The sequence below is a fragment of the Danaus plexippus genome, chromosome 2, assembly GCF_018135715.1.
Source record: "Danaus plexippus chromosome 2, MEX_DaPlex, whole genome shotgun sequence".
NCBI classification, from domain to species: domain Eukaryota; kingdom Metazoa; phylum Arthropoda; class Insecta; order Lepidoptera; family Nymphalidae; genus Danaus; species Danaus plexippus.
The window spans coordinates 3,944,845-3,970,772 of NC_083537.1; the positions used below are offsets into that span (position 1 = coordinate 3,944,845).

Sequence of the window (25,928 nt, forward strand, 5' to 3'; positions counted from 1 at the left end):
TTTGTATGACGGCGTCCAGACCGGACATAATTTTATATTCGCGAAACAACATCCCCAAAGACCATGCCATCAAGGTCAACAAGTATTACGAGCTCACTAAGAATAGGTTCATTGTAAATTTGTACGCGGTAGAAGTAGGAGCGCACCCGCACGGTGAATCCATGGAATGCTGAGAGGTTTCGTCTCATTTAATTGAATATATTTGCACAACTTATTTCTATCCGACTGAAAAAAAAACTAACTTATTCGTGTAAAAATTTATAGCGACGTATAAGTGTTCATTGCCTTTTCCTTCGTCTCAATTTCGCATTCGTACTTACTAAAATGTATGTTTTGAAAGCCTAAATGTTTATATTTCGTGACTGTATGAAAATGCTCCCTCCAACCACTAACTGACTGCTAACACTTATGGAAAGTTTCTCTTGTTTTAAGAGTGCAATACAATAATCCTTAGACATATGTTTTTTTACAAAATTCGGAAAAAACTTGCAATACGTTAGACTTTTTACATAAATTTTTAAGTTCATAACTTGAAGGTTATTGTATATAAATGGGTTATTTATTCAAAGAAAACCATTTTTTTTTGTAAGTAATACAAATATATTTTGATATCAAGAACTATCTAAATGAAATACAACAATAACAGCATTCAAAAAGTGTAAATGTTCTTTGCAAAATTTTTCAGGAGTTACATACAATTATTCTTAAATCTAAATAAATATTTTTTCATATAGAGACAATTCTTATATCTACGAAACGAAACAACCATTCATATAGTTTCACGCGTTACAAAAATAATGTGTTTTGTTAAGATGATTCTCCATTAGGAAGAAGGATTTTAGGTCGACGGTTTTGGACTTCTCATGCAATAAGGCAGTAGTGGTGTGGAAGAAGTTGAAAGATTTTTAGAGACCTCAACATTTAGTTATAGAATTTCTTGCTGCTATCTTTGGCCATGTCAACCAGAGTCTGTGCGGGTTTGAACGGAGCGCCATATAGAGCTTGGAATTCCTCCATTTTTGCTACCAGTTTCCCAGCACCGAATTGGTCTACCCATCTGAATGTATAGAATTATATATTAATCGATTAATTATATTAAATTTGCTCTGATGTTATTAAAAATATAATATACCTGAATGGTCCACCAGTGAATGGCGGAAATCCGAGACCGAAGACCGCGCCTACGTCACCTTCAAGCGGACTGTGTAAAATTTTCTCCTCGAGTGATAAAACTGCTTCATTGACAAATCTAGAACATGAAACAAAATACTTGAATCGAGTTTTATGAAGAATATAGACTAGTATTTCTATCACAAATAATATTTAGTATATTATTAATAGTCCATTTATATGCTCGTTACCTGGACACCATCCTCAGCTGCTGGTCTTCGACAGTATTTGCTCCTTTTGGTTCCAGAGAGTATTTAGTCTTTAATATATTTACAGCATCTTGGTTGACATCCCTGTTCTTGGTGCCTTTCTCATAAACATAGAAACCTTTGCCGGACTTCCTGCCCATGAAGCCAGCTGTGACTAAGTCTTGCATAATGTTGAGATCCCCACCGCTGATGCGGTCACCAAACGCCTGAATAGATGAAGAATATTTAAGTATAATATTTAATTTTGCATATATATACATATATATCTTGTTATATGTAAAATTTATATTAATGTTTGGTATTGTTTTTGTGTGAACTATGTAGGGTGCGTTTAGCAGCAACCAGAGGTTCGAGGAACTTATATGGGTATTATAGTATGAATTACATATTAAAACTTATAACCTATACCTAGTCTACATAATTGCTCCGATGTTAGGATAGCAATGCCATTCCATGGCTTCTGTAGTATCAGGAATCTTCTGGTTCACACGGCTTGGGGTTCATTCCCCGGAGTCAGCAACGTCACACGTAATATGGTATTATATCCATACAACAATGTTGCCCCGGCGATGTTCATTTATTTTCTACCATATGGTACCATGATATATTTTACCTTGGCCAAGTCGACGGCGATGTGTGCTCCAACGTCAATGCCAACCTCGTCGGCGAGTGTGGCCGCGCCCACGGGGAAGCCGAACTGCTTTGTCATGCTGTCCAGATCCTTGGGATCAACGCCCTCTTGTAACAGCCTGGGTAAAACATAAGCGGTTTCCATTAACAAATATAGCAAACTCGTTTTTTCATCCTTCTTCCACTATTTTTGATTTTGATCGGTCATAATTTAAATGTTAACCACCCATTCCAATATATGAAGAAATATCGTTGCAAATAAACATACAAAATTGCATAATAAATGAAACTAAGATTTTCGGATATACTGAAAATTATATTTTCACATTTCATCTGCCCGTGAACAAATACATCGGGAGTATGATTTTTCTAAATAATTAAAAAACGTAGTATATCCGAGAATGTTAGTTTTATTTATAAGGCAAAACATGGATACATCGAATATTTAGAAATAAAATCTTAAACAGCAATTAAAGTAACTGTCGCTCAAACTCTTTCTATATATCAAAGAAAAACCATGACGGCGGAACTATACATGTAGAAAAAAAAATAAATGACAAAGATTTTAAGGATTACTACGTATATTTTATTATTTTAAAAACTACACACTCTCGACGTTTCGGTTACTTTGCAGCAACCATGATCACGGCAGACGGGGTGTCATTGTAGTAATCCGAATAATATTAGTTTCATTTAAATGAATACTCGCGGTAGAATTAGGTCTCATTATGTAAATAAAGCAATCAGTGGTACCAACCTAATGGCTTCGCTAAGCATGGTGGACAGTATCCTTGTCGTGTAGAAGCCCGGTCCGTCACCGACAGTGATGACAACCTTGCCCTGTTTGAGGCCAACAGCAACAGCCGCCGCAGCAGTGTCATCAGACGTCCCAGGATGACGGATGATCTCTAACAGCTGCATTTTGTCCACGGGGGAGAAATAGTGCATGCCTGGAAATAGTCACGGATCTCGGTTTTATTGTAGGCCACCCAATATATCGATTGGCTCATCTATGACAATGGGTGTTGAAAGAAAGAAAGGAAATGTCTTGCGGAATGTGTAATTTTTTTCGGTGCCTCACAAACTTGATGCCGCAAACAGTTGCTGAGTTGTTTGATGCATGTTATTTGTGTAATGTACCAGCTACTTCGATATTTTTTGGGGAAATGCCCATCGCGGAGATAATGTTCATAGGAAAGCAGATTATCACGAAAGAACTGAATTATTTTATAAGTTTAAAATAATATAGTGGCTAGACATGTGCCAACATTTAATTTTTGTATTAAAAAACAACAATCATCCTCCCTGGTAGAAAAACTTAAATATAATTAGAGAGAAGAATCAAAATCACCAAAAAATTAAACAGTGTCATCGTATAACAATATTTTTTCTAATAAACGACTTTGAATTGGAGAAAAAACACATACGATAATTATTTAACATGACAATAGCAAGGAAAAAAAAATTGAGTTTTTTCCGATCTATGTTAAGAACAAGAATGTAATGTCAATGTACCCAAGTGTTATCACAGAGGAGTGATAACTGAAGGTCATTACCTTTTAATAGTAAATTAGGTAACACTATTATAGCAGTCAGACATTCAGCCTTCACTAGACAAAACTGCGAATACATTCACCGTTCCTTTGTATAGTAAGGTTATATACTATAATTAAACAAGACTAAAAAGCGTCGGACAAAGTAAATTTCTTATAACCTCTATATAGTGAAGACTGTGTATTATGTTCTGATAAGTCTAGACCAGACTAGACTAGACAACGACAGTCTTCAGGAAGATGTCTTTATTTATACTTGAAATAAATTCATAGATATAATGAATTCCAGTTATAATTTACAATATGAAGTTTGTGAAATAAATAACTTGTCGTTTTCACTTTGATGTTCGCCTGCTTTGTAAGTTAATTAATAGTCATAGCGATGACGTGTATCCGTCGCCAGGAAGTATTTTTAATACTCGTAGTGATATTTATATGATATAAATAATGAAAGTCTCGACGTTTTCATACTCGAGAGCTCACACGAAAATTACGCCTGCTAGCGATTTTTTATTAGAAGCACATAATTTTACAATACCATTTATAATATATTTAGCTTAAAATATTATAAATAGAATTAAATACGTCTCAACTGCATTTTTGAAAAGTTAATTAGTTTTTTTTTATATAAATAAATATTATTGTCTTAATTAGTTAAGACATGAATGTTTTGTTATTTTTGCTAATATTATCTTCAGGTAAGTTATTGTGATGAATTGCTAACTGTTTGTTGAAAAATTAATCAAATATTCAACTGTTATTGCCTGTAGGTCTTATAACTAGGGTCTGTGCACACACACGCACGAACACATACGCATGCACACACATACATACGCACGCACTAAGAATCAAAAAAGAGCTACAGAAATTCTCTCTTATGACACTATTCACCCATACAAGGTTACTTACCCTTATAAACAACGCTTAACTTGCATAAACCATTTTACAGCACTGTAAGCGCTGCTTGGGACGGTATTGTCGGTTCTATATAGGAATTATTTTTATTACGTGTCTCTTTGTGTGTACTCACCAATAACTTTCTCAGGACGGCTACTGCCGGCTGCGATTTTGGTTATAGGTATGGCGCTAGTATTCGTGGCCAGTACACAATGCTTGGGCACAACCGCTTCCAATTCCTTGATAACTTTGTGCTTGATATTGATGTCTTCGAACACCGCTTCGATAACGCAGTCCGCGTTTTTGAACTTGCTGTAGTCTAACGTCGGCAATAGGTTCGAAACAAACTTGTCCTTCTGCAACCTGTTATTGAATTCACGAAGATTCATTGAAACATGGTATATCATCTAAATTCTCAAAGGTATAAACAATGGCAAATAGTTATGTATGTCATTAAATCGCTATAATGGTAAAGCACTGATTCTGAGACATTATAATTAATATGTAAAAAAAATACAATAGATAAAGAAATGGGACGTTCTAAATGTACCAGCAAAAATGTGTGTAAGTAGTGAAAATTACTTATAAATATCTTAGGGTATGTTCAAACTGATAGTTTTAAATTTTCTGTTTATGTGATATTAGACAATTAAAGTCTTAAGAGACAATAACAGTCTATGGTTTAGATCATACCAAAGACAAAAAAAAATACCATAAAATCAAGTTACATACGATGAGATCCTCTTCCTTTTGACAGCGTTGACTAGTCCATTTTGAATCTGACCCATACCGCGATAGAGGCCTGCTGTAGTGGCGTCCTTTAACACTACTTGGTATCCCTTGTCCACTGACACTTGAACTATGCCAGCACCCATCAGACCCGCGCCTAGGACGCCGATCTGATAAAACGGGGATCTAGTTATACTGGCTGGTTATTATGGTACTTTATAAAATTTTAAATATTCTAAATATATACCTTATAAAATAATTAACCAAACAAATGTAGTTTTTATGTCTTGTTTCAAATGTATGAAATATTTATGTTGGGATAGCAATGTGCCAGAACTAATATGTAATAGTGTATATATGCACCAAAAAAATTCTCCTTCAGTGACGAGTGAGAAAAATAGACATGAAATACTTTAATGGAGGAGACCGTGTGACAGAACGGAAGGAACTGAGTCAATACAAAGAATTCAATAAGACTGACCGTTTTAACTTCATTCTGAGGTTTGCCGAACCTGTTCTTCTTACACTCGGTCTGTCCTCTGAAGAGTCCAATGAGCCCTTTGCTCTGGGGCGTCATGGCCAGTTCACCGAAGCCCTGGGCCTCCGCCTCGTAGCCCGCAGCCTGACCTTTGTCTACACCAGTCCTGACGACTTCAAGAATCTGGAAATAGGCACATATATAGGATGCATATATTCATGAATGGATAAGCATGGCATACTTTTTCAACACAGACACATTTTTAAAAGTACATATAAAAATATTATTATTAATAATGGAATGACAGTTTATAATGTTATATTGTAATTAACAAGACAATACCTTGAGGGGTGCTGGGTATAACCCACGAGATGCTTTCATGACTTGATCCTTGGCTTTCTTGAAGATGAAATTCTTGACAAACTCTACATCCATGACGCTGGCCATCAATTGATTGACGACACCTTTCTTGCCCCTCTCTACCTTCATTTTTCCGGATGCAATGTCTTTGGCAATTTGAACGGCGACCTTTTCTAAATATGCCATTGTGTTAGCTTCGGGTTGTCCTAAGCCTAAAAAAACAAAAAATAATTAATTTATATTCTATTCCTCTTATTGAAATACCTAAAATTTCTAAAAACTTCAATTTTTCCGTAATGAATAACCCGTAATGTAAATGTCCGTAATCCGTAAATGAATACTCGCGAAAGTCTTAGATCTCATTACAATTTCTTTGTACATGCATAAGCAAAAAACTCTGATTGATATTAAAAAATTATTGACAAATAAGACTAGATTTTACAATCTTTAAAACATTTTCTCTTTGAATAGCTGACTCATACAGCTTTGTGGAATTGATAATTCTCTTAGAAATAATTCTCGCCTGTGTCAATGACCCTTCATAATATGTTTTCTATTTGAATTTAAATTAAATTGGCATTAATTTCACACTACAATTACCTGGCCCCAATGGAGATACCAACAAATCAACCATCCCAAGTTTCTTCGCTTTGTCGGCCTTCACAGTTTTCCCAGTCAGAGCAAGATCCAAAGTCGTAGGAACTGAAGTTAGTCTGGGCATCCTGTAATATTAAAAATATTATTTAATGACTCACAATAAATTGCAAATTCAATATCAAATAAATCGAACGACTGAAAATGGGATGACAAGTATATCAACAATATATTTTTGAAGTGATACTTGTTATTCCACTGCCAACAAGGTTGCGTTAAAAGTTTAAGGCGCATTTTCATTGGTCGATAAGTCGGTAGTTAGCCCGATTGCGGGGAGTACCCGCATGCGAGCTAACAACCAATGAAATCCACTGGTCGATAACTCGGTCGATTAAACGTGTGCGGGTGATATCCGCATTCCGGAATAACGGAATTCGCATGCGTTATAGAAATCACCCGCACCCCGTATGCGGGCTCTGACGACCAGTGAAAACGATAAATTTTTTGCGGGCCCTATGGCATGCGTTACAGAAATCTCCCGCACCCCGAATGCGGGCCTTATCGACCAATGAAAATGCGCCCTTATGCTAGGACGGGGCGGGGGGGGGGGGACAGAGCGAGAGGGAATGCGTGGCGCTCGAACGCATGCGGGCAACCAATTGTGACTTGAAAGTATAGTTAATATAGTTTGTCTGAAAGAATAATACATTTCTAGTTTCTGCCCCTTCCCTTCCTGTTTTCATTTTAATATCACGAAGATTCACTTCTTCCGCGAGGAGCAACTCTAGGCATAATTTTTTTTTTTTATAAATATAAACGACACAATAGCAGCATTAGGATTTTCTAGCATCATTTAGATGTTGAAAAATAATTCTATCACCTGATTAAATATGACAACACGACGCCCAAAGAAAGTCTAAATATTAAATATTCCTATTCTCATATTGAGGTGTAATTATTTATTAGCCAAGAAGCTCTCATGAAGTAATATATAATATGAATTGAGCCATACCTAACAGTGCCGCCACCTCCGGGCAATAAACCTAGCATAACTTCGGGAAGTGCCAGAGCTGTTTTGTTATCTTTCACAGCAATTCTGTATTTACAAGCCAATGCGGTTTCCAGACCGCCCCCGAGACATGATCCTTGAATGGCTGCTACATAAGGCTTTGTAGAATTTTCTATGCTCCTAAAGATTTCATGACCTTAAAAAATAATATCATTGAAAGATCTCTCTCCTGAAGGCTTGAATTTTTATATTACAATTATTTTCGAACACACCATTTTTGGATAACGCAACTACTTCTTCCTTTGTTTTACAGCGTTCAATCATGTTGATATCGGCACCGGCTATAAAGCACCCAGGTTTGCCGGATATTAAAACGGCAGCTTCGATTGCCGGATTGCTTTGTACTTCTTGAATGATAGATTTAACTTCATCCATTACGTCTTGATTTAAGGAATTAACCTGAAGTTATAAATGTTATGTACATTCAAAATTTTATTTGAACCATGCAGTAAATACTTTGGAAATTAAACTAACACTTCAAATTACTTATAGCATTTAGAATTATTGTTATTGGAACAGCCGAGAAAACATAAGAATTAAAAGGATTCCATACTATTTTCAAACAAATGAGAATTAAATCTAAAACTTATGACGATTAATTATAAGTTATGTGATATTTTGTATAGCAATGAATATAAATTAATTATTGTGCATAAATTATTTGTAATAAGTTTAGGAAAAATAGGAGATAAGTTGCACTTTAAAAGTATGTACATAGGGTTGTCATAACAATTTATCTGTGTATAATTTGCATACTTTGCACTGTAGTTCGATAAAAGTTTTGGCAATTTGACAGTTTCATTGATTAGCAACAAAATAATTTTATTGAAAATAAAATTGATGTAATCATATAAAATTGCATCTAATCATGATAAATGTGAATGTTTTTTATATATATATATATATATATGTTCTATTATAAAACTTTTTCTTATAGCAAAACTACATTTTTTTGTTCTGATCCAAGAGTTGCCAAGATAGGCTTAAACCGTCTTTTGTAAAGTCCTTAAGGAGGACCTACTTGATGAAGTTAAAACTTTAAGAACTCTTCAACTCCTCCTTCTACTTAACATGAATAAAATTTTAACTATTTATAGAATTAACTTTTTATTGTGAAGTGATTTGTTTGGAAAACTACTTGACATACCTTAACATTTGGAGAATCAAGTGTTATGACATATACACCATTAACCAATTTGCACTTGGTGTGGACATGGGACGTTGCAGCAGCCGCAAAGGTTCTGCTATGTAACCCTAAAATTAAATTATAACAATAAAAAACCATAAAAACCTTAAGAGTAGTCGAACTGATGCCTGAAAAAGTTTTATTAATTATAAAAAGTTCGATAAGTTTTATAACACTTACTATTTGTGAAATTTCCATTGCTGTGCCTTCTAAGCACTTTAAGTGCATTAAACATCTTACTATTGGACATGATTATGTAAATTGGAGTTAAAATATGAATAAACCGCTGTAATAAATTAGGAATTTTGTACCCAGACTTTGAACCTAAACTTTCTCGACAGATGAGGAGCAAACAGGGCCAGCCAGTAGGTGGTAGGAGGGGAAGAGGGGCATCTGAGTTGACAACAGATGTCATTTGCTTTTTTAAATGTCATAAAAGAATGGACTGTGGACGTGGTTAATCAGAAACAAATTAATATTTGTTTTGGTAATTAAAATATACATAATAATATAACAATTTATGCATTTTTGACACATTTTATTAAATTATTATAATTTGATTGCAACTAAAATATCAAAATAAAAAATTTGACAACAATAATAAAAAATACCAAAACTAAAGCCAATGGTCCACTATATAAAGATTTGTGTATATTGAAATAATATTTTTAATTAATGTCAGGAATAAACATTTCACGTTAATCGAGTAAACATGAATATTAGATTTAAAATATAGCCGTGAATAAATAATAAATAGAGACAAATATCATTGACAATGTATATAGGATTTACCGACTGACTTTAAAAGGTTACATATGACATTTATTTATGTTGTTGAGTATAATATATAGATATCATAAAGAAGGACAGACGAAGGATGAAGTGTGGAAAACGATTTTTTATTTTCTAAAAATATCCGAGTTTCCACTGTGTCGGGCCAACAATCTTAGCATTTTGGATTCCGTACCAATGGTACAATAACCTTTCTCGTTTCTTCTTTTTTCTCTTTTGCATTCATTTCACAATACTTTCCCGGTTGAGGACTAGGAGAAACGCAAAAGTGAAATTAATTTTCAATAAAATTTATTGCTTGATTAATCCAGAAATTATGAGAAACCTATTAATTTCTCTTAATAGTGAAATATACACAGGGGAACAGGTAGAAGAAAATGTTACCAGTCTTACGTGTTAATCTTTTAAATTTCAACTAGTCTTATTATTATAACTACAGAAGTTTGTGAGGATGTATATTTGTTACTCTTTCTTTTTTTTAATGTTTGTTACTCTTTCCATGAAGTCTTGTAGTAAAGCTTTACGCATCAAAAAGTGAGCACAGGCTATAATTTATTTAAAAAATTAACCTACCTACTAGGGCTGCCTTCGAAGTACGTTCCAAGAATGAATTAATGTGAGTACTGGACAGGCCCAAGTCTTTTAGTAGGTTGTAAAGAGATTTAGTCGTTATACCTCTCACTCCTCCCACTTCTACCGCGTATAAATCCACGACGAAACTATTTCGAGTGAGTTCGTGTGTGAGCTCGTAATATTTGTTGACCTTGATGGTATGGTCTTTGGGGATGTTGGTTTCCCAAGGAACCGTAAGCTCTATCATCGCAACGCGCTTTAAAATTCGCGAATACATAAATATGTCTGATCTGGAGGCCGACGCAAAAATATCCTCGGGGATTTTGTATCCCACTAACAAATGCCTAGCAGTTCCAACTGTCTTCCCACAGATAAAGCAAATTTTTTCGGTACCTTTACCCCATATTATTAGATTACTCTAATCTGGGAGAGTCATCTGGAACGCAATGAGATAGAATTTTAGCAATGCTGATGACCAATCGTGGATTAAGGTGCGCCATTTTAATGCTAATGGGATGCAAAAATCTCCTATGTCTAACCACTCGTTCTGCAATTCTAAACTTATTGCATGGATCTTATATTTATCATTCTCGTCTTGCCGAATAAAAGACTTCAATATATCCGTATCTTGGACTTTTTTTCTTGATCCTAACCCTACTCTGTTACTTTGTGCTCCTATCATAAACTGCTTGTGAAATTGAAGCCTTGACTCTAGCTCTCGGGCATCTTTGTCTTTTGAGAGCGATGTAACGACGTCATCATGGGATTTCCCCAGGATATATCTCTTGGAAACTCTCAGGTGTTGATAGAGCTCCGATGGCCTTTTTAGACTCATCCCAAAACTATTGCGATCCCTGAATAAAGCCGATGAATCAGCCGTTAGCGCGAGCCCGAGCCACAACTTCAACATCCTTATGACGCCTGCATCTAACTTTGACAAAAGGGTTTTATTAAAATCATAGACGAGGAAAGGCCAATTTAAACTTGAAGTAAGATAATTATCGTAGATCCAAACTTTTTTAACGTTACTGATCTGGCTATCTATCTTGTTGAGATCGTTTAAAAAGCTATCTACTATATTATCAATCTTCCGACCGAGAAATTTAAATGGTGCATTTTCTGTAAATGCATGCATGACCGCCTAACGATAATCCCAGATCGTATGAGGTGTATTTTGTATTCCGCCTACCGAGATACAGACAGTGACATTTACTTGGTTTTGTCCTCAATCCATCGGTCCACTCACAGAATTTATCCACTTCATCTAATAGTACTTGACAGTGTTTGGGGTTACGTGTCAGAATTGCGAGATCGTCAGCGAAGGCTAAAATGGATTCCATGTTATTATTATTAAACTTGAACCGATACCCCCATTTTTTCTCGTTGCTGATTAATGTATCTACTGAGATGTTAATTACAATATTAAATACAATTGGAGATAAACAGCAACCTTGAAATAGTCCTACATTGTAACTAAATGTTTTTGAATGGCCTTCTTTAGTTGTTATAGAAAACTTTAATTTTGAGTAATACGACGCGATCATATCACTAACTAGGGGTGGAAAGTTGTACCATCTTAGCGCGAATAGCATCAATTCGTGTTGTATCGAACGCGTTCTCTAAGTCTACCCAACAAACTGTAATTTGCCTCTCGCTTTTCCTAGCATCTTTTAAACTCTCCGACAGCAAATTGTTGTGTTCTAGGCATCCAGAAATTCCGGGTAAAAACCCTTTCTGGTGTTTTGGCCTAAAATACCTGTTGCTGAGCATGAATCGCGTCATTCTCGTTTGTAGAACTGAGAAAAAGATTTTGGATATAGTATTTGTTAAGGCTATCGGTCTAGTATCTTTCGGATCTGTCACTCGATCTTTTTTGGCAATGAGGACAAAAATTGCTTTTCCGAAGCACTCCGGGATTTGCTTCCTTGACCATATTTTATCGAAATGTTTACGAACCGATGGACATTTTTTAAAGACTATATATGGGATACCATTGGGTCCCGGCGCAGATTTAGACGATTTTTCTTTATCTGAATACTTATTTCATCTAGCGCTGGTGGAATGCCGTGGAAATCGATACGAGGAATTCCAGATTTTTGTTCGTTGGGATCCGTATAGAGTCTTACACTTTTAGGCACTTCGTATGTGCTCTTAAAATGATCGTATATTTGTTCGTTGGTCAAGAGAAGGTGTCCGCGTTTTTTCCTAAAAATGGTTTTCGAAACACTCAAAAGGGTTTTTGTCAAAATCTACTTCCTGGTTTGGCCGGTCAAAATTATCGCGATATTCTACGATTTGCGCCGGTATTCCTTGAATTAATTTTAGAATTGATCTTAACGCTCTAGCTAACTAGCTAGAGCGTTGATCACTAAGGTGATTGTCGCCTAGGGCTTTGGCTATACATAGATTTTTAATTAATTCCCGTTTTATCCTCCTCATTTTTATCTTGAAAGAATTGTCTTTATTTTTGCGAGAGTAATGATTTCGAGGTGGATATTGCTCATTAAAGTAGTCGTAAATAGTATTTTGGAAAGTTTCTACTCTCGAGTTCAATTCCTGCTTCGAGCCCGGATGCTCTAACAGGACCGCTAAATTGTCGTCGTGAACTTTCCAAGTCGATTGTTTCATGTTTGGAATGCTAAGACGTGTCCGGATGTCAATGGACTCCTGGTAGTTTCCAATTAATGGTTCACCATGGGATACATGAGGGTCAACTCTATCCGAAGTGAAAGTTGAAGAACTTACCGACGATTGTCGTGCTTTAACACCATTATCTGTTTTTAGATTTTTATATACCAGGCTCGTCTCTTGTAATTTTTCCCGCACGTAGGGCATTTCAAATCCGTATTCGCGCCGTTTTCGCCGTTTACATCGACCGGTGGACAGATCTTTCGCCCCTCCCCCCCTCTCGGACTGTCCTAGGAGTATTTTTCTTTATATGACTTTTAGCTTCGTAAATCCCGGGCTGGGCTTACTAGGCCGTTGCCGTCGGCTGTCTTTCCAGCGCCATCCGTCTTTCCAGCGTCAGCTGTCTTTCCAGCGTCAACCCGACTCTCCGGGCCGTAGTTTTAAATACAAATACAAATATGTAGATATATATGAATATTAATGAATAACTGTGACATTTGAACATTTTAATCTCGCACGGTTTAATATTATGGAGCCCAAATCGAAACTCTGGTCTGTGGTAGAGCATAGTTTAATTTCTTGAGAGGAAATGGAATTTTAGTTGGCTCTAACTAAGAACGATTGGTTTTATACTAGGAATTATTAGTATCCATTTACAAATCTCCTTACTAACTCCCCAAGATACCCGTTGTTACGTAGACACATAATTTTAAATTTCACATAACACGTACTAATAGAATTATTATATATATTGAATATAAAACATGACATTTCACGGTTATGACTCGTTGACTCTGAAAGCTCTACTTCATCAAAAGCTTTGGAAGCGTAATTATCCACGTTGACCCGGAATAATCTAGGGTTGCTACTAGACTGCTTCTTCTACAGATTTTTTAAACTTCTATCTTTGATGTCTGTGAATTAGATATGTCTTAAGAACAGTACTATAAGTAAAGGTATTAAGTAATGTCATCGTTCCTTTTTATAAACGCTTCAATGGAAACTTATACCTCAATGTAGTCGTTTTTTTTTACTTGAGATCGACCAAATTATAATGTTATGTGGTTGAACCAAATGATTCACCATCGTACGGGGTGAAAATATGGTTCGATTACAACTATTTAAAAAACGTATAAAATTTGATACAAAAATTTTTCACAATACTCAAATTCATTTATTTTTCATTCAGGTTTAGTCCTTTTTATTACATTGATCCTTAAAGGATTTGATCATAAGAGAAAATTAAATATATATTTTTTTCTATATATTACGCTGGTAGCCCTAAATCTGAGAGTTCTCTACTTCTTGACAGAGGGTGTTGTGGTGGCAGGCGTTGGGCGAAGCGTTTCCATGGTTACTGGAAGAGAATTTGCAACAAGTGGATCTTTCCCTTTTCACAGTGATTTTATAAAGTGCGACTTATTTCTTAGAGATCCCTAGGGCTGTATAATATAACGATAAAACCTTTTATCTACATTTTGTTGTGAATTTTGAAGTCAGATATTTTAATTTATATACATTTTTATATAAATGAAGTTTATTTTATAATATTTCGGCAATAAGCAATATGTATTTTATTTTTATGAAAATTTTTGTTGAATCCTAGTACAGGGAACATTACAAGTTATATTTAAAATTATTGAAGTACTATTATTATTAATTTATGTAAAACAAAATATATTAATAAATTACCTATATAATACGAATGCAATAAAACTTCTGTTATATCAAGTTCCGCTTTAGGGAATTGATTCAATTACTCTTGTCTCGAGAGTCTGATATAGGGGGTGGTGCTGCCGATCTCACACCTCGCCCAACCACTCTTCAATGTTCAATAAGTCAGCAATACGCTTTTATTTTGCATTAGCATTTATATAAGTAATTAGTTTTATAGTTGAGATGTATATGAAATAAAAACTTAAACTAACGCTGAATGAAAAAACGTAAATATATTATTCATACTTTCGTTTTGTTGTAGAGTTGGCGTACATTTAATTTTGGGTATTTCTTGTTTTGCATATTGAATGATCCGTCGTGGTATTCAGAATCATAAATAATATTAAAATATATTATATTAAATTAAACAATTGGTCCGCACTGTGAAAAGCACATCGATCATAGATAATACAGAGCAAGACCTCCCCCATATTTTAAGTCAAAATGGGTATTATTCTGGTGGAAGTGTTATATTTTGATTTTATATGACATTTTGAAAATATTATAATTCGTTGATAACATACAATAATAGAAAGTAGTTCCCAGTAAATATTTATGTCTATTTAAAATTTAATATAAGAGTTATAATTTTTTACACCTGTGTACCATTTTTGCATTTTTTTATATATCATAACGTAACAAATTAGAATGTCAACCCAAGGGCAAAACCTCGATTTTGAAATATTTTGAATCTAAATTATTTTTTGAACTATTACTTTTAAAAAAATCAAGGAATTATTATTGAATAAAATTTAACTTGAAGTAAATTTTGACGAGCTGTTAAATCATTTTATATAGTAGATAGATAGAGTATCGAAATACTGTCATACTTATAATACCTAGAATGAACATAAACATTAAACGTTTTTCAAATAGTTATATCTGGTCAATACTGATCTGTGGTTGAATTCTGTCCGTATATTTATACATATATATAATCCTTCGGCAATGTACGATATATATAAAGTGATTGGAGCGGTGCGGGCGTAGTTCGCTAGAAGTATTGGTCAGAACACAGCGTCCTAACGCACAGCTCCAAACGGCCGTGATTATATTAATCATTGCGATATATTTGTGTTTATAAATTTAAACGTTTGTGCTTTGAAATTTTGGTAAGTACCTTACAGTATATAGATAATACTCAAGATTTGAAATTTCATAAATTATTAGTACAATCTATAATAGTCCTGTACAGTCTATTATATTATTATTATCTATATTTAGCAACTTATTTGACAAATAAATGTTTTGTTACTCGCTCGTTGGACTAGTACCTTATTGTTTTTCTATTTGCTATCAATAAGTACAATTTTATGACTGTTGGTACTGATTTAATTGTTGAAGTAATATTTAAATTAAACATTATTATTATCGAAACCAGTTTAAGTTTGTACATTGAAACAATAACCTTGTATAGAGCTTGCGGTCAAAATTATCTGTTAAAATTCACCATACAAATTGTTTGCTGACACATTTTATTCACTTTCGATCTCCATGCCTTGACCTTCTCTGTCAAGATAATATTAATATTGTTGTATTAGATATTATTGTTTCTTATTTGTGACCAGCGATAAAAAGTCGACAGTTCTATTAAACTAACCTTCACCATTTTATTGGTTTAATTGTAATTTTCACAAGAATTGTAGTCTTATTACTGTTAAAACTAATATATTTCGGATATACTACGCGAATGTCTTATTATTTTAAACTACATAACACCGACGTTTCGGTTACTTTTCAGCAACCGTGATAATGGTTAAATAATAAAAATTCGCGTAGTAAATCCGAAAAGGTATTAGTTTTATTTAAATCACTGCCGAAAGTATTAGATATTTATTTTGTTCCTAATATTGTTACCGCTAGTAACAAATTGTTGCTCGGTTAAAAATAAAATCATCCAACATATTTTTATAACAATATATAATGTTGTGTTATTATGACAACTCTGGCTAAATATAAATATACCGGATAAGTAAAGGCATTCATTCACTCTTTATTAAATTTATAAATGTAGAAAAAATATACATATGAACCATAAATAAGTCTTTGAGGAAAAATACTAATTTAAACTACGCGACGACAAAGGGAAATACCCGCGCGTAGTCGGGGAAATAATTTTTGTTTGCAAGAAATTTTTACGTGTGTTTGTGACGCTACAGTAAAAACCTAACAGGTTATTTTTAATTAATACTTATTTATCCGACAAAATTCTTAGCAATCTTGTAATAAAATATCAAATAAATATTCAAAACCCTATAAATGATTATCATATTATTTTTTTAATAAAAATTTGAGCCCTCATTATTAATTTACTTATTTAACGAAGAAAAAAAAAAGTTTTTAAAGCTGTGAATTTAATAATACGACATAGTTACAACTCTTAAACTGATGAATGGCTATAACTTATATTTTAAACAATATGTTTGTGATATGCATTCCTGTTTCGCCATATTTGGTGTTAAATGATGAGGTCAATTACATTTGAAATCCCACCCCAATAGCTTTATCATAAGTTTTTCATTCACAAACCTAAATCGATACTATCATGTGTAAAAATGTATGAATGGAAAATCTAAAACGCTGCGTTTGTAGTACACGATGCAAAACTTATGGTAAGTATAACTTTACAAAGATTTGCATCGAAAGACTAAACCACTGGTTTGATTTCTAGGTTATAATCACTACCTTTAGTGCTATTAATTTTTACTTTTTCTACTTTCAAACAAGAACACTGCAAAAATATATTGATAAACACAACAAACATCACGAAATAAAATTATAATATTTTCAATATTGACTTGACTTAGCATATATATTATTACAAATAAAATAATCTTTTGTTTGCTTATAAAGCAAATATTTTTGCGACCCGCTTTGGGACATAAAGTATTCGTAATAGTTTCTTTATATTATAAAAGCTATCTGTATCTTTACTCCAAACTTGTATAGTCGCGCTACATACGAAGCGTTAACACTTTTTTTTCATAAATCTTGGCACATTATACTATTAACGTTGGCTCTTAAATAAGAAATGGAAACCCCCTTCGTACGTAATGTAATGATGCAAACTTATACTAAGCATTAATTTCGACTTTATATAAACTACCTAAATAGGAATCAAAACGAACGTAAACATTTTTAAACTAAGAATTCTATATTTAATACGTAAAGTAAGTAATACAAATTTGTTTGTTTTCTATTATTTAAACTTTAATTTAACAGTCAGTAAAGGAAGATTAAATATATCCTTATTGTTAGAACGATATACATAGGCATTTTATTCTGTCTATTCGCAAGAGGCGAAGGAAGTTAATAGTAGGAACTTATAATAGGAATTATATGAATGGGTTCCGAAAAAGGTTTTGATGAGTGAAGAACAGGTTTTCTCGGTGGCAATTCTGTGTGGCAAATATGATTGATAATATTTACTATAAAATTAAAAACTATGTATTCAGTTATTAAGATTAACTGTCAAGTGTTTGCATTTCAAACTTTATGTTCCCTAACCTGAATAAAATAATTAACATACTGTAGATTGCTTTTTAACAAACTGTTTTTCTTTTTGAAAAAGAGCAAAAAATATCTACCAGTTATTGCATAAAATAAAATCAAGACCATCAAATAAACATAATTTTGGTCAGAAAATATGCAACAACAAACGGGATAAATGCAAGTGTGATTCTGTAGCTAAAAATATAGAGAGCATTAGCCGTTTAACAACAGCAATTTAGTTATAAATTACGAGTTTCAAAATTTCTCTATGAAAAAAAGCTTAAGAAAACTTAACTTGGAAAATAAAGAATTAATGTCCCATAAATGAAAGTTCTCGCAGCTTATGGTTTGTTATAAATAGCTTGTAATTTTTTTAGGGGTTATTAATTGATTTTGTTTACAAACTTGTTATTTTTGACGTATGACAAAATCTAGACTTTTCAAAGAAAATTCTGTACTTGAACGTCAAGAATATGACTAAGATCATGATTTCAGGTCGATGGGAAGTCCCGAGCGGGTTTTAATTACTTTGAGTTAAAATATGCGCTACAAGAGCGCCACTCCTCTTCTTTTTAATTTCCAGTATTATGGAGTTTGAGTATATAGTATCAAGCTCAACGTGATAAATCCATGCATTTCATGGTACAGAGGTCATGATAGAGACAGTCAGAATAACCGACAATAATTCTACTCGACTCCTTCCATTCCTCCTACACAACCCTTACAAAGCGGTCACTTGAACTAAATTGCAATACGGCAATATGGAAACTATTGATCGAGCAATATAAAAATATATATTTTTTTCTAATCCTTTTTTTTGGTTAATAACTTGTCTCAGGTCTGCAGTCTTCAGATCTTATTCCAGCTTGACAACAACGACCGTTTTTCCTTCACCTCATTCGAAGTTAAAGACGCTAACATTTTCCTATCCCATGAATATCGCTGACATAATATAATAACAAAGATAGATAATTATATCAATATTATAAAATTTTCATTGTTTATATTTTATTTTATGGCTCGGTAATTATTACCGGCACAGTTCTTGACACTTCACCTACTTTATTGTAATTCAAGGTGAATTATTAAACCTACATTAGTATTGCATTTATTTAATTGATTATCGGATACAGTCTAATAACAATAGTTTTTCTCATTGTTAACCCCTTTTTAGATTCGCAAGAATAAATTAAACGGACAATCAGAGCAATGTTATGCTAACTTTGAATATACAAATAATTTTCTAGGCTTATATTTTGTATAGCAGTTGGAACAGATTTAAATTCAAGTGTCAAAACCGATTCTAACAACGTAAAGTTTCCGAGGTCCGTATATAACCTCGCACCACTTGCTGCGTTGTGCAACCAGCTATACTGCCGTTCTCTCGGCATTGAATACGGATACTAATAAATCTGTAGATTCCTTAATTGTTCCTTTATTACTAATGTTGTAAAGAGAACGGATGGATGTACATTTTTCATTTTATCGTTTTCGTACTTTCAAATATTAAGAACTTCATCTAATGATCTTATTTCATAACAAAAAAATACTTATTAAAAAAAAATAATTTATAGAAAAAAATGGAAGCTAAGGAGTTCAAGGATTTCGCGAAGGCAATGGCTGATTACATCGCCGAGTACTTGGAAAATATACGCGACAGGTATGGCAAATGTATTATTAAAGATTATTATTAATTTGTATGCAATCACACTATCAAAAAACATAATAACATGAAACTATATTTAAATCTCATAGAAAATTTTATGTGCAAACCTTCACGAACAATTATTTATTTAACTATTTTTACATGTTACAGGCAAGTGGTGCCCTCAGTGAAGCCAGGGTATTTAAGACCCTTGGTACCGGAGCAGGCTCCAGAGAAGCCTGAACCCTGGACGGCCGTAATGGCTGATATTGAGAGAGTGGTTATGTCAGGAGTTACCCACTGGCATTCCCCACGTTTCCATGCCTATTTCCCCACTGCCAACTCCTATCCATCGATCGTTGCAGATATGTTAAGCGGAGCCATCGCCTGCATTGGTTTCACCTGGGTAATTATAGCCTACAATCAATATAAGAATTGATATATAAAATGAATACATATTTGTAAAAAAAAACACTTTGCAAGCAGTAGAAAGGTTTGAGTTATTGCAACCTCTGAGTAAGATATAGAAACTTCAACTCAATTATTAAATATGCCAAAATTATAAATATTTTTTAACAATTAAATAAAAACAATTAATATAATATTTGGGCTACTCAGATAGATACGAATAAAATTCAAGGTTTCTTTTAATTACCGTAATTTTGAATACTTTTGACGTTATTCGACGTTAACTATAAAAAACCTTCCACGACCTACAAAGCGATTTAATATTTAAATAAAGCTATTTTTATTCCAATTTATTATATATATAAAAATTATAATCAATAATTATTATGAAATATTATATTTGATCAATTAACATTACGTTGCATTATGTATTTCCGTAAACCATTGTCAAGGTGACGTGATATCACTCATTTGTCAAGGAGTACGAGTTTAGAAAAACGTACTAGCATAACAAGATTTTTAAAAGTATTTATAAATTTAGTTGACTGTAAAAAAGGAGTTATAATTTAAGTGTGTATAATTATGTACCATTAACTTTTATGGAAAAGGGTTAATACATTTTGACGAATATACATATTTTTTTTAATGTTTAATAAGATACTTAGTCGTACATACGGACTTTAAAACGATCTTATGTTCTTATAAAACATAGATCGCAAGTCCAGCTTGCACCGAGCTTGAGGTGGTGATGCTGGATTGGCTAGGCCAGATGCTGGGTCTGCCAGAAGAATTCTTGGCTCGCTCTGGTGGCGAGGGCGGTGGCGTCATTCAGGGTACAGCCAGTGAAGCCACATTGGTCGCTCTGTTAGGAGCTAAGGCCCGAGCGATGCAGAGGACTAAGGAACAGCATCCAGACTGGACGGAAGTTGAAATCCTGTCCAAACTTGTTGGATATTGTAATAGTGAGTTTAAAAACATTTTTCTATGTATATGATGGCCCCACTTAAGACAAAGACAAATATAAACTGTGTCTTAGTTAAGTTATTCGTTTCTAATTTCAGTTTATATGTTATGTTATATACAGTTTTAAAGTAAGACTTTGAGACGGCCTCGTTAGTTAGATTTAGATGTCCGAGCATATATTTGTCCTTAAAATATCATACATGTGACATCCACCCAATTTACTTACAATTTGTTTATTTATATTTCCAGAACAAGCTCATTCGTCTGTCGAGCGAGCTGGTCTCCTCGGTGGAGTAAAGCTCCGCAGCCTGAAGCACGATGAAAAGAGACGCCTGCGCGGAGATACCTTGAAAGAGGCTATCGACGAAGATATCAAGAATGGATTGATACCGTTTTATGTAAGTATCTAATAGAAAACATGTTTTAAGATAAAGTTACGCTTGGAAACATTACGAGTTTGTTGCAATATATTTAACAGGTTAATTCTTCGAATTAAGTTTCTAATTGAAGCGTAAGACATAATAAAACTAATGTATAAACTAAATGCAACACGCAGGTCGTCGCAACCTTAGGCACAACATCATCGTGCGCTTTCGACGCTCTGGACGAGATAGGCGACGTCTGCAAGTCGCATGATGTGTGGCTTCATGTGGACGCAGCCTACGCCGGCTCCGCGTTCATCTGTCCAGAGTACCGCCACCTCATGAAGGGAGTCGAAAAGGCTGATTCGTTCAACTTCAACCCTCACAAGTGGATGCTGGTTAACTTCGACTGTTCCGCCATGTGGCTGAAACAGCCGCGTTGGATCGTTGACGCCTTCAACGTCGATCCTTTATACTTGAAACACGACATGCAAGGATCAGCGCCGGACTACCGTCACTGGCAGATACCTCTCGGAAGACGCTTCCGATCCCTTAAACTATGGTTCGTGTTGAGACTGTATGGAGTTGAGAACATTCAGAACTTCATCCGTAAACATATTGGACTGGCTCACCTTTTCGAAAAACTCTGTCTTGATGACGAAAGATTCGAACTTTTCGAAGAGGTCACTATGGGCTTAGTTTGCTTCAGACTCAAAGGTGATAATGAAACTAATGAGGCTCTCTTGAGACGTATTAATGGACGCGGGAAGATTCATCTTGTACCTTCAAAAGTGGATGACGTTTATTTCCTAAGATTTGCTGTTTGCTCGCGTTTCACTGAAGAAAGTGATATTCAAAGTTCGTGGGAAGAAATAAAGACATCGGCTGATGAAGTCCTAGCAGAAAAATAGATTATGAAATATTTCTTCAACAAAACAGATACATAAATGAAGTAGATTATTAATGTTCATAGCTTATGACGATTGTTTGCTTATTTATTGATGATACTGTGTAAGTAGTTTGATTATAGGGTATTAGACATTTGACGAAGTCGTATTAGATATGATTTATAATTATTCATTTATTCTAAGCATACTTTATGAAAGATAATATTGAAATTAAATTCACCCTCCTTTGTACACTTTAGTATAAACACATACATTTATATTTTAACTTGATATGTTTTGTGTTTTATCGTTGATTGATTCCAGTGTGGTTAGTAAGAGTATGCATTTAAATTTAAAACGCATATACAAATATCGGTTTAGATTTAAAACTGCAACGATGCAAAATTGCATTAGTGATTAGGCTCACTTATTTGTTACATGAGTTGGAAATAAAATGTCAAATATTTATTCATCGAAATGGTAATGAGTATCAGTGTCAGCTCAAAATCTGTTCTTCCTTGTTATAAAAATAAGTATATTTTGTTGAATTGCGTTACGTCTGATGGGATCAAAATTTACGTACCTGTTGAGAACTATATTTAATGGACCATATAAATTTTTAACAAAATATTTCTTGGTGTTGTATAAGAAATCGTTTAATAGACTCTCGTTTGAATCAATCTTACGCGAGTACATGTTATGTTTTTTTTTCATAATTAATATATAAATGTATATTTCTAGTTATCGCGACTGCAATAAAATTGTCGTATAGGAAAATATTTAATGTTTATATGATATATTAGTAAATTGTTATCAAGCATATGTTTACAAGCATTTTTTTTGTATACGCATTTGCTTAGCTCCGTTTGTCCAATAAATAGTTAGTCATTGTGATGTTATGTATGCTTATCTTATTACGTAATATTATAGTAAATAGTAATGATTGAAATATTCGTCTTTTTTATAAAACATAAATTATTTTTAAAACCTACGTACAGTAACATTATTTGATCATACTAGTGAAATTCTTCTAAATTACTAGTGTTCCGTACTGTCTACCTATGTCCCTATATATTTGCCCACGAAAGACTTTGAAACTGTCGACACATACATACCTGAGTAACTAGTCAGGTGTGTGTGCTATATATGTGTTGATGTGTGTGTACCTACCGACTCCCTTACTAGTGTGTATGTAGGTACACAAAAACTTTTAAAGAGTGAAATCATGTATACATACATATGCATTATCGATAAATATTCATTATATAAATAATAAATTTCTTTGAAAAACTCCAAATTGATTAAGTGAGAGTAGGGTTCTGTAATATCAAATTATTTCCTATAGTGGAACACCGTAAAAAAATATTCCACTTACATAATACCTACAATTTTTTTTTTATGAAATAAGATTAAACTATAAGCGTTTTTAAATAGAAATTGTTTTTAAATAAACAATTTTATTTATATTTATCTATAAGCAGTTTCGCTATAAAATAAATGGCCATAAAGAAATAAAAAATAAATAAACAATCTTCTTGATAGAAGACACTAAACTGTAGAGTAGACAAAAGTAAATCAAAATTGTATAGTATGATATTATTAAAACCCAATTATTTAATTAAATAATAAGGTCAATGGAAGAAAATGATATTATTACCTTTAACTTATATGTGGCCTAGGAGTTGGTATGTAACGCTAAATTGCCGTAACAACAGAAAAGTCAAACGAGTGATTGAAATATCATTAGCGACAAAATGGTTAAGATGTCTTAGTAATGTAGTGAAGACTTCGGGGAAGGAACAATGCATCCTGGACTCTTGCAGCATCAGTCCCAACTGCCAAGAGCCACGAGTCATAATCGTTGGCGCAGGAATGGCAGGTTTATCAGCAGCTCATCGACTAACTCAATGTGGAATTAATAATTTTTTAGTTTTGGAAGCCAAGGAAAGGTAGATAATTACTTATAGGAATTATATATTTATTATATAGTTTTGAGATATGACATATTTGTTGGCATTACAGACCTGGTGGGCGTATTCACTCATGTTGGCTTGGAGACTCAGTGATCGAAATGGGCGCTGAATGGATTCGGGGAGCATGTTTACCTAATCCTGTATATACGTTAGCATCAACAGACAGACTTTTGCAGGACCCACTTGCTCGTCTGGACGCAACTAAAGGGCTATTCTGTACCAGCGAAGGCCGTGCTATAGATTTACCAGTGACAATCACAGCCTATCACACATTTAGGCAAATAGAACAACAAGCTGCTAATCTATTTAGATTAGGATGTGAAAGAAGGCATGGTACACTCCTTAATTTTATAGCATTACGTATCCAACAGGAGCTACATAATTTTCCCGAAGACCAACGATACGACGCAGCCAGGGTAATGTTTGGCTTAACTAACATATTAAGAAATAGATGCGGTGACGATTTATCACTTATAAGTGCTGATCAATATGGAAGCTACATTGAACTCCCTGGAGGTGTTGTCCGTGTTCCATTAGGCTTTATAGGAGTCATAGCACCATTGCTTCGAGGATTACCAGATAATTGTATTCGTTATAATAAAGCTGTTAACGTCATTCGCTGGGGAAAAGGCCAGACAGGTAAAGGTAGAGTCTTAGTAAAATGTTGTGATGGAGAAGAAATAAACGCTGATTATGTCATTGTTACAATGTCTCTCGGTTGTCTAAAATGCCAAGCTGATAAACTGTTTGCTCCACCTCTACCAATGTGTAAACTGGAGGCTATATGTAATTTAGGCTATGGCCTAAGTGACAAAATATTCCTAGAATATGCGGAACCGTATTGGGCCTGTAATGAGGGAAATCTAAAATTAGCTTGGTCTGCTGAGGAACTTCAGTGCAGGTGCGATTGGACCAGAGGAGTTTGTGCCATAGATGAACTGCCAGGAAGTAAACATGTTTTATGCTCCTTGATATCTGGACAGGAAGCGGCTGTCATGGAGTCGATGTCAGAGAGTGATGTTGCTGAAGGATTGACATGTCTTTTGCGTAGATTTACTGGAAACCCTTGTCTTCCATATCCGCAAATGATACTAAGGTCGCGTTGGGCACTCGATCCCCATTTTTGTGGAGCATACAGTTATATGGGCTGTTGTTCAAACGTTAGTCTCCAATGCGAGCTTGGAACACCTGTGCCTGGGCCCTGTGACCCACAGCCTCCTATAATTTGTTTTGCTGGTGAGGCCACTGTGCCTGGCCATTTCGCTACAGTACACGGAGCCAGACTAAGCGGTGTAAGAGAAGCAGAACGTATTATACAGCTTACTAAAAAATTCGACGGCCCTCCGCGTTAAATTACAATCCTTTCATACCTTTGTAAAATTTCTTATAATTATCTCCCGTACGTTGCCTATTTCATTACGTTAGAACCTGTGTTTCTATCAACTTTGTTAATAAATATATATTTTGATAAATTATTTTCATGTTTCGAAACAGTCATTTCATAATCAAGTTAAAAATATAAAAATACCTTTAATGTACATTTGTGGAAATATCTTCGACTGTGTCCATCGGAAATACTGATTTATTGAAGAAAATACAGTTCACCTTACATTT

At 34.0% G+C, this 25,928-nt stretch overlaps 3 protein-coding genes and 1 long non-coding RNA gene across 4 annotated transcripts; 2 read left to right on the forward strand and 2 right to left on the reverse strand.

Annotated features, from left to right (window-relative positions):
- Positions 1–850: 850 nt before the first annotated feature.
- LOC116779457 (trifunctional enzyme subunit alpha, mitochondrial) lies at positions 851–9,260 on the reverse strand. Its single transcript, XM_032673748.2, has 14 exons — positions 9,056–9,260; positions 8,837–8,943; positions 7,902–8,088; positions 7,633–7,825; positions 6,627–6,748; positions 6,009–6,238; positions 5,670–5,849; positions 5,192–5,358; positions 4,593–4,822; positions 2,767–2,959; positions 1,993–2,128; positions 1,362–1,585; positions 1,133–1,249; positions 851–1,057 (listed from the first exon to the last, which is right to left on the reverse strand). The coding sequence occupies exons 1-14, from the start codon at positions 9,123–9,125 to the stop codon at positions 922–924; spliced, it is 2,292 nt and encodes a 763-aa protein (XP_032529639.2). The 5' UTR covers positions 9,126–9,260; the 3' UTR covers positions 851–921.
- Positions 9,261–15,558: 6,298 nt separating this feature from the next.
- LOC116779442 (aromatic-L-amino-acid decarboxylase) lies at positions 15,559–23,290 on the forward strand. The gene is made up of 6 exons (XM_032673721.2): positions 15,559–15,696; positions 19,651–19,736; positions 19,893–20,127; positions 20,842–21,091; positions 21,342–21,490; positions 21,649–23,290. The coding sequence occupies exons 2-6, from the start codon at positions 19,657–19,659 to the stop codon at positions 22,363–22,365; spliced, it is 1,431 nt and encodes a 476-aa protein (XP_032529612.2). The 5' UTR covers positions 15,559–15,696; positions 19,651–19,656; the 3' UTR covers positions 22,366–23,290.
- Positions 20,031–20,635, reverse strand: LOC133320151 (uncharacterized). Its single transcript, XR_009753599.1, has 3 exons — positions 20,548–20,635; positions 20,377–20,434; positions 20,031–20,138 (listed from the first exon to the last, which is right to left on the reverse strand). It is a non-coding gene; the product is annotated as an uncharacterized LOC133320151 (long non-coding RNA).
- A 581-nt stretch (positions 23,291–23,871) lies between the features above and the next one.
- Positions 23,872–25,888, forward strand: LOC116779838 (spermine oxidase-like). Its single transcript, XM_032674332.2, has 2 exons — positions 23,872–24,290; positions 24,364–25,888. The coding sequence occupies exons 1-2, from the start codon at positions 23,986–23,988 to the stop codon at positions 25,664–25,666; spliced, it is 1,608 nt and encodes a 535-aa protein (XP_032530223.1). The 5' UTR covers positions 23,872–23,985; the 3' UTR covers positions 25,667–25,888.
- The last annotated feature ends 40 nt before the right edge of the window (positions 25,889–25,928 follow it).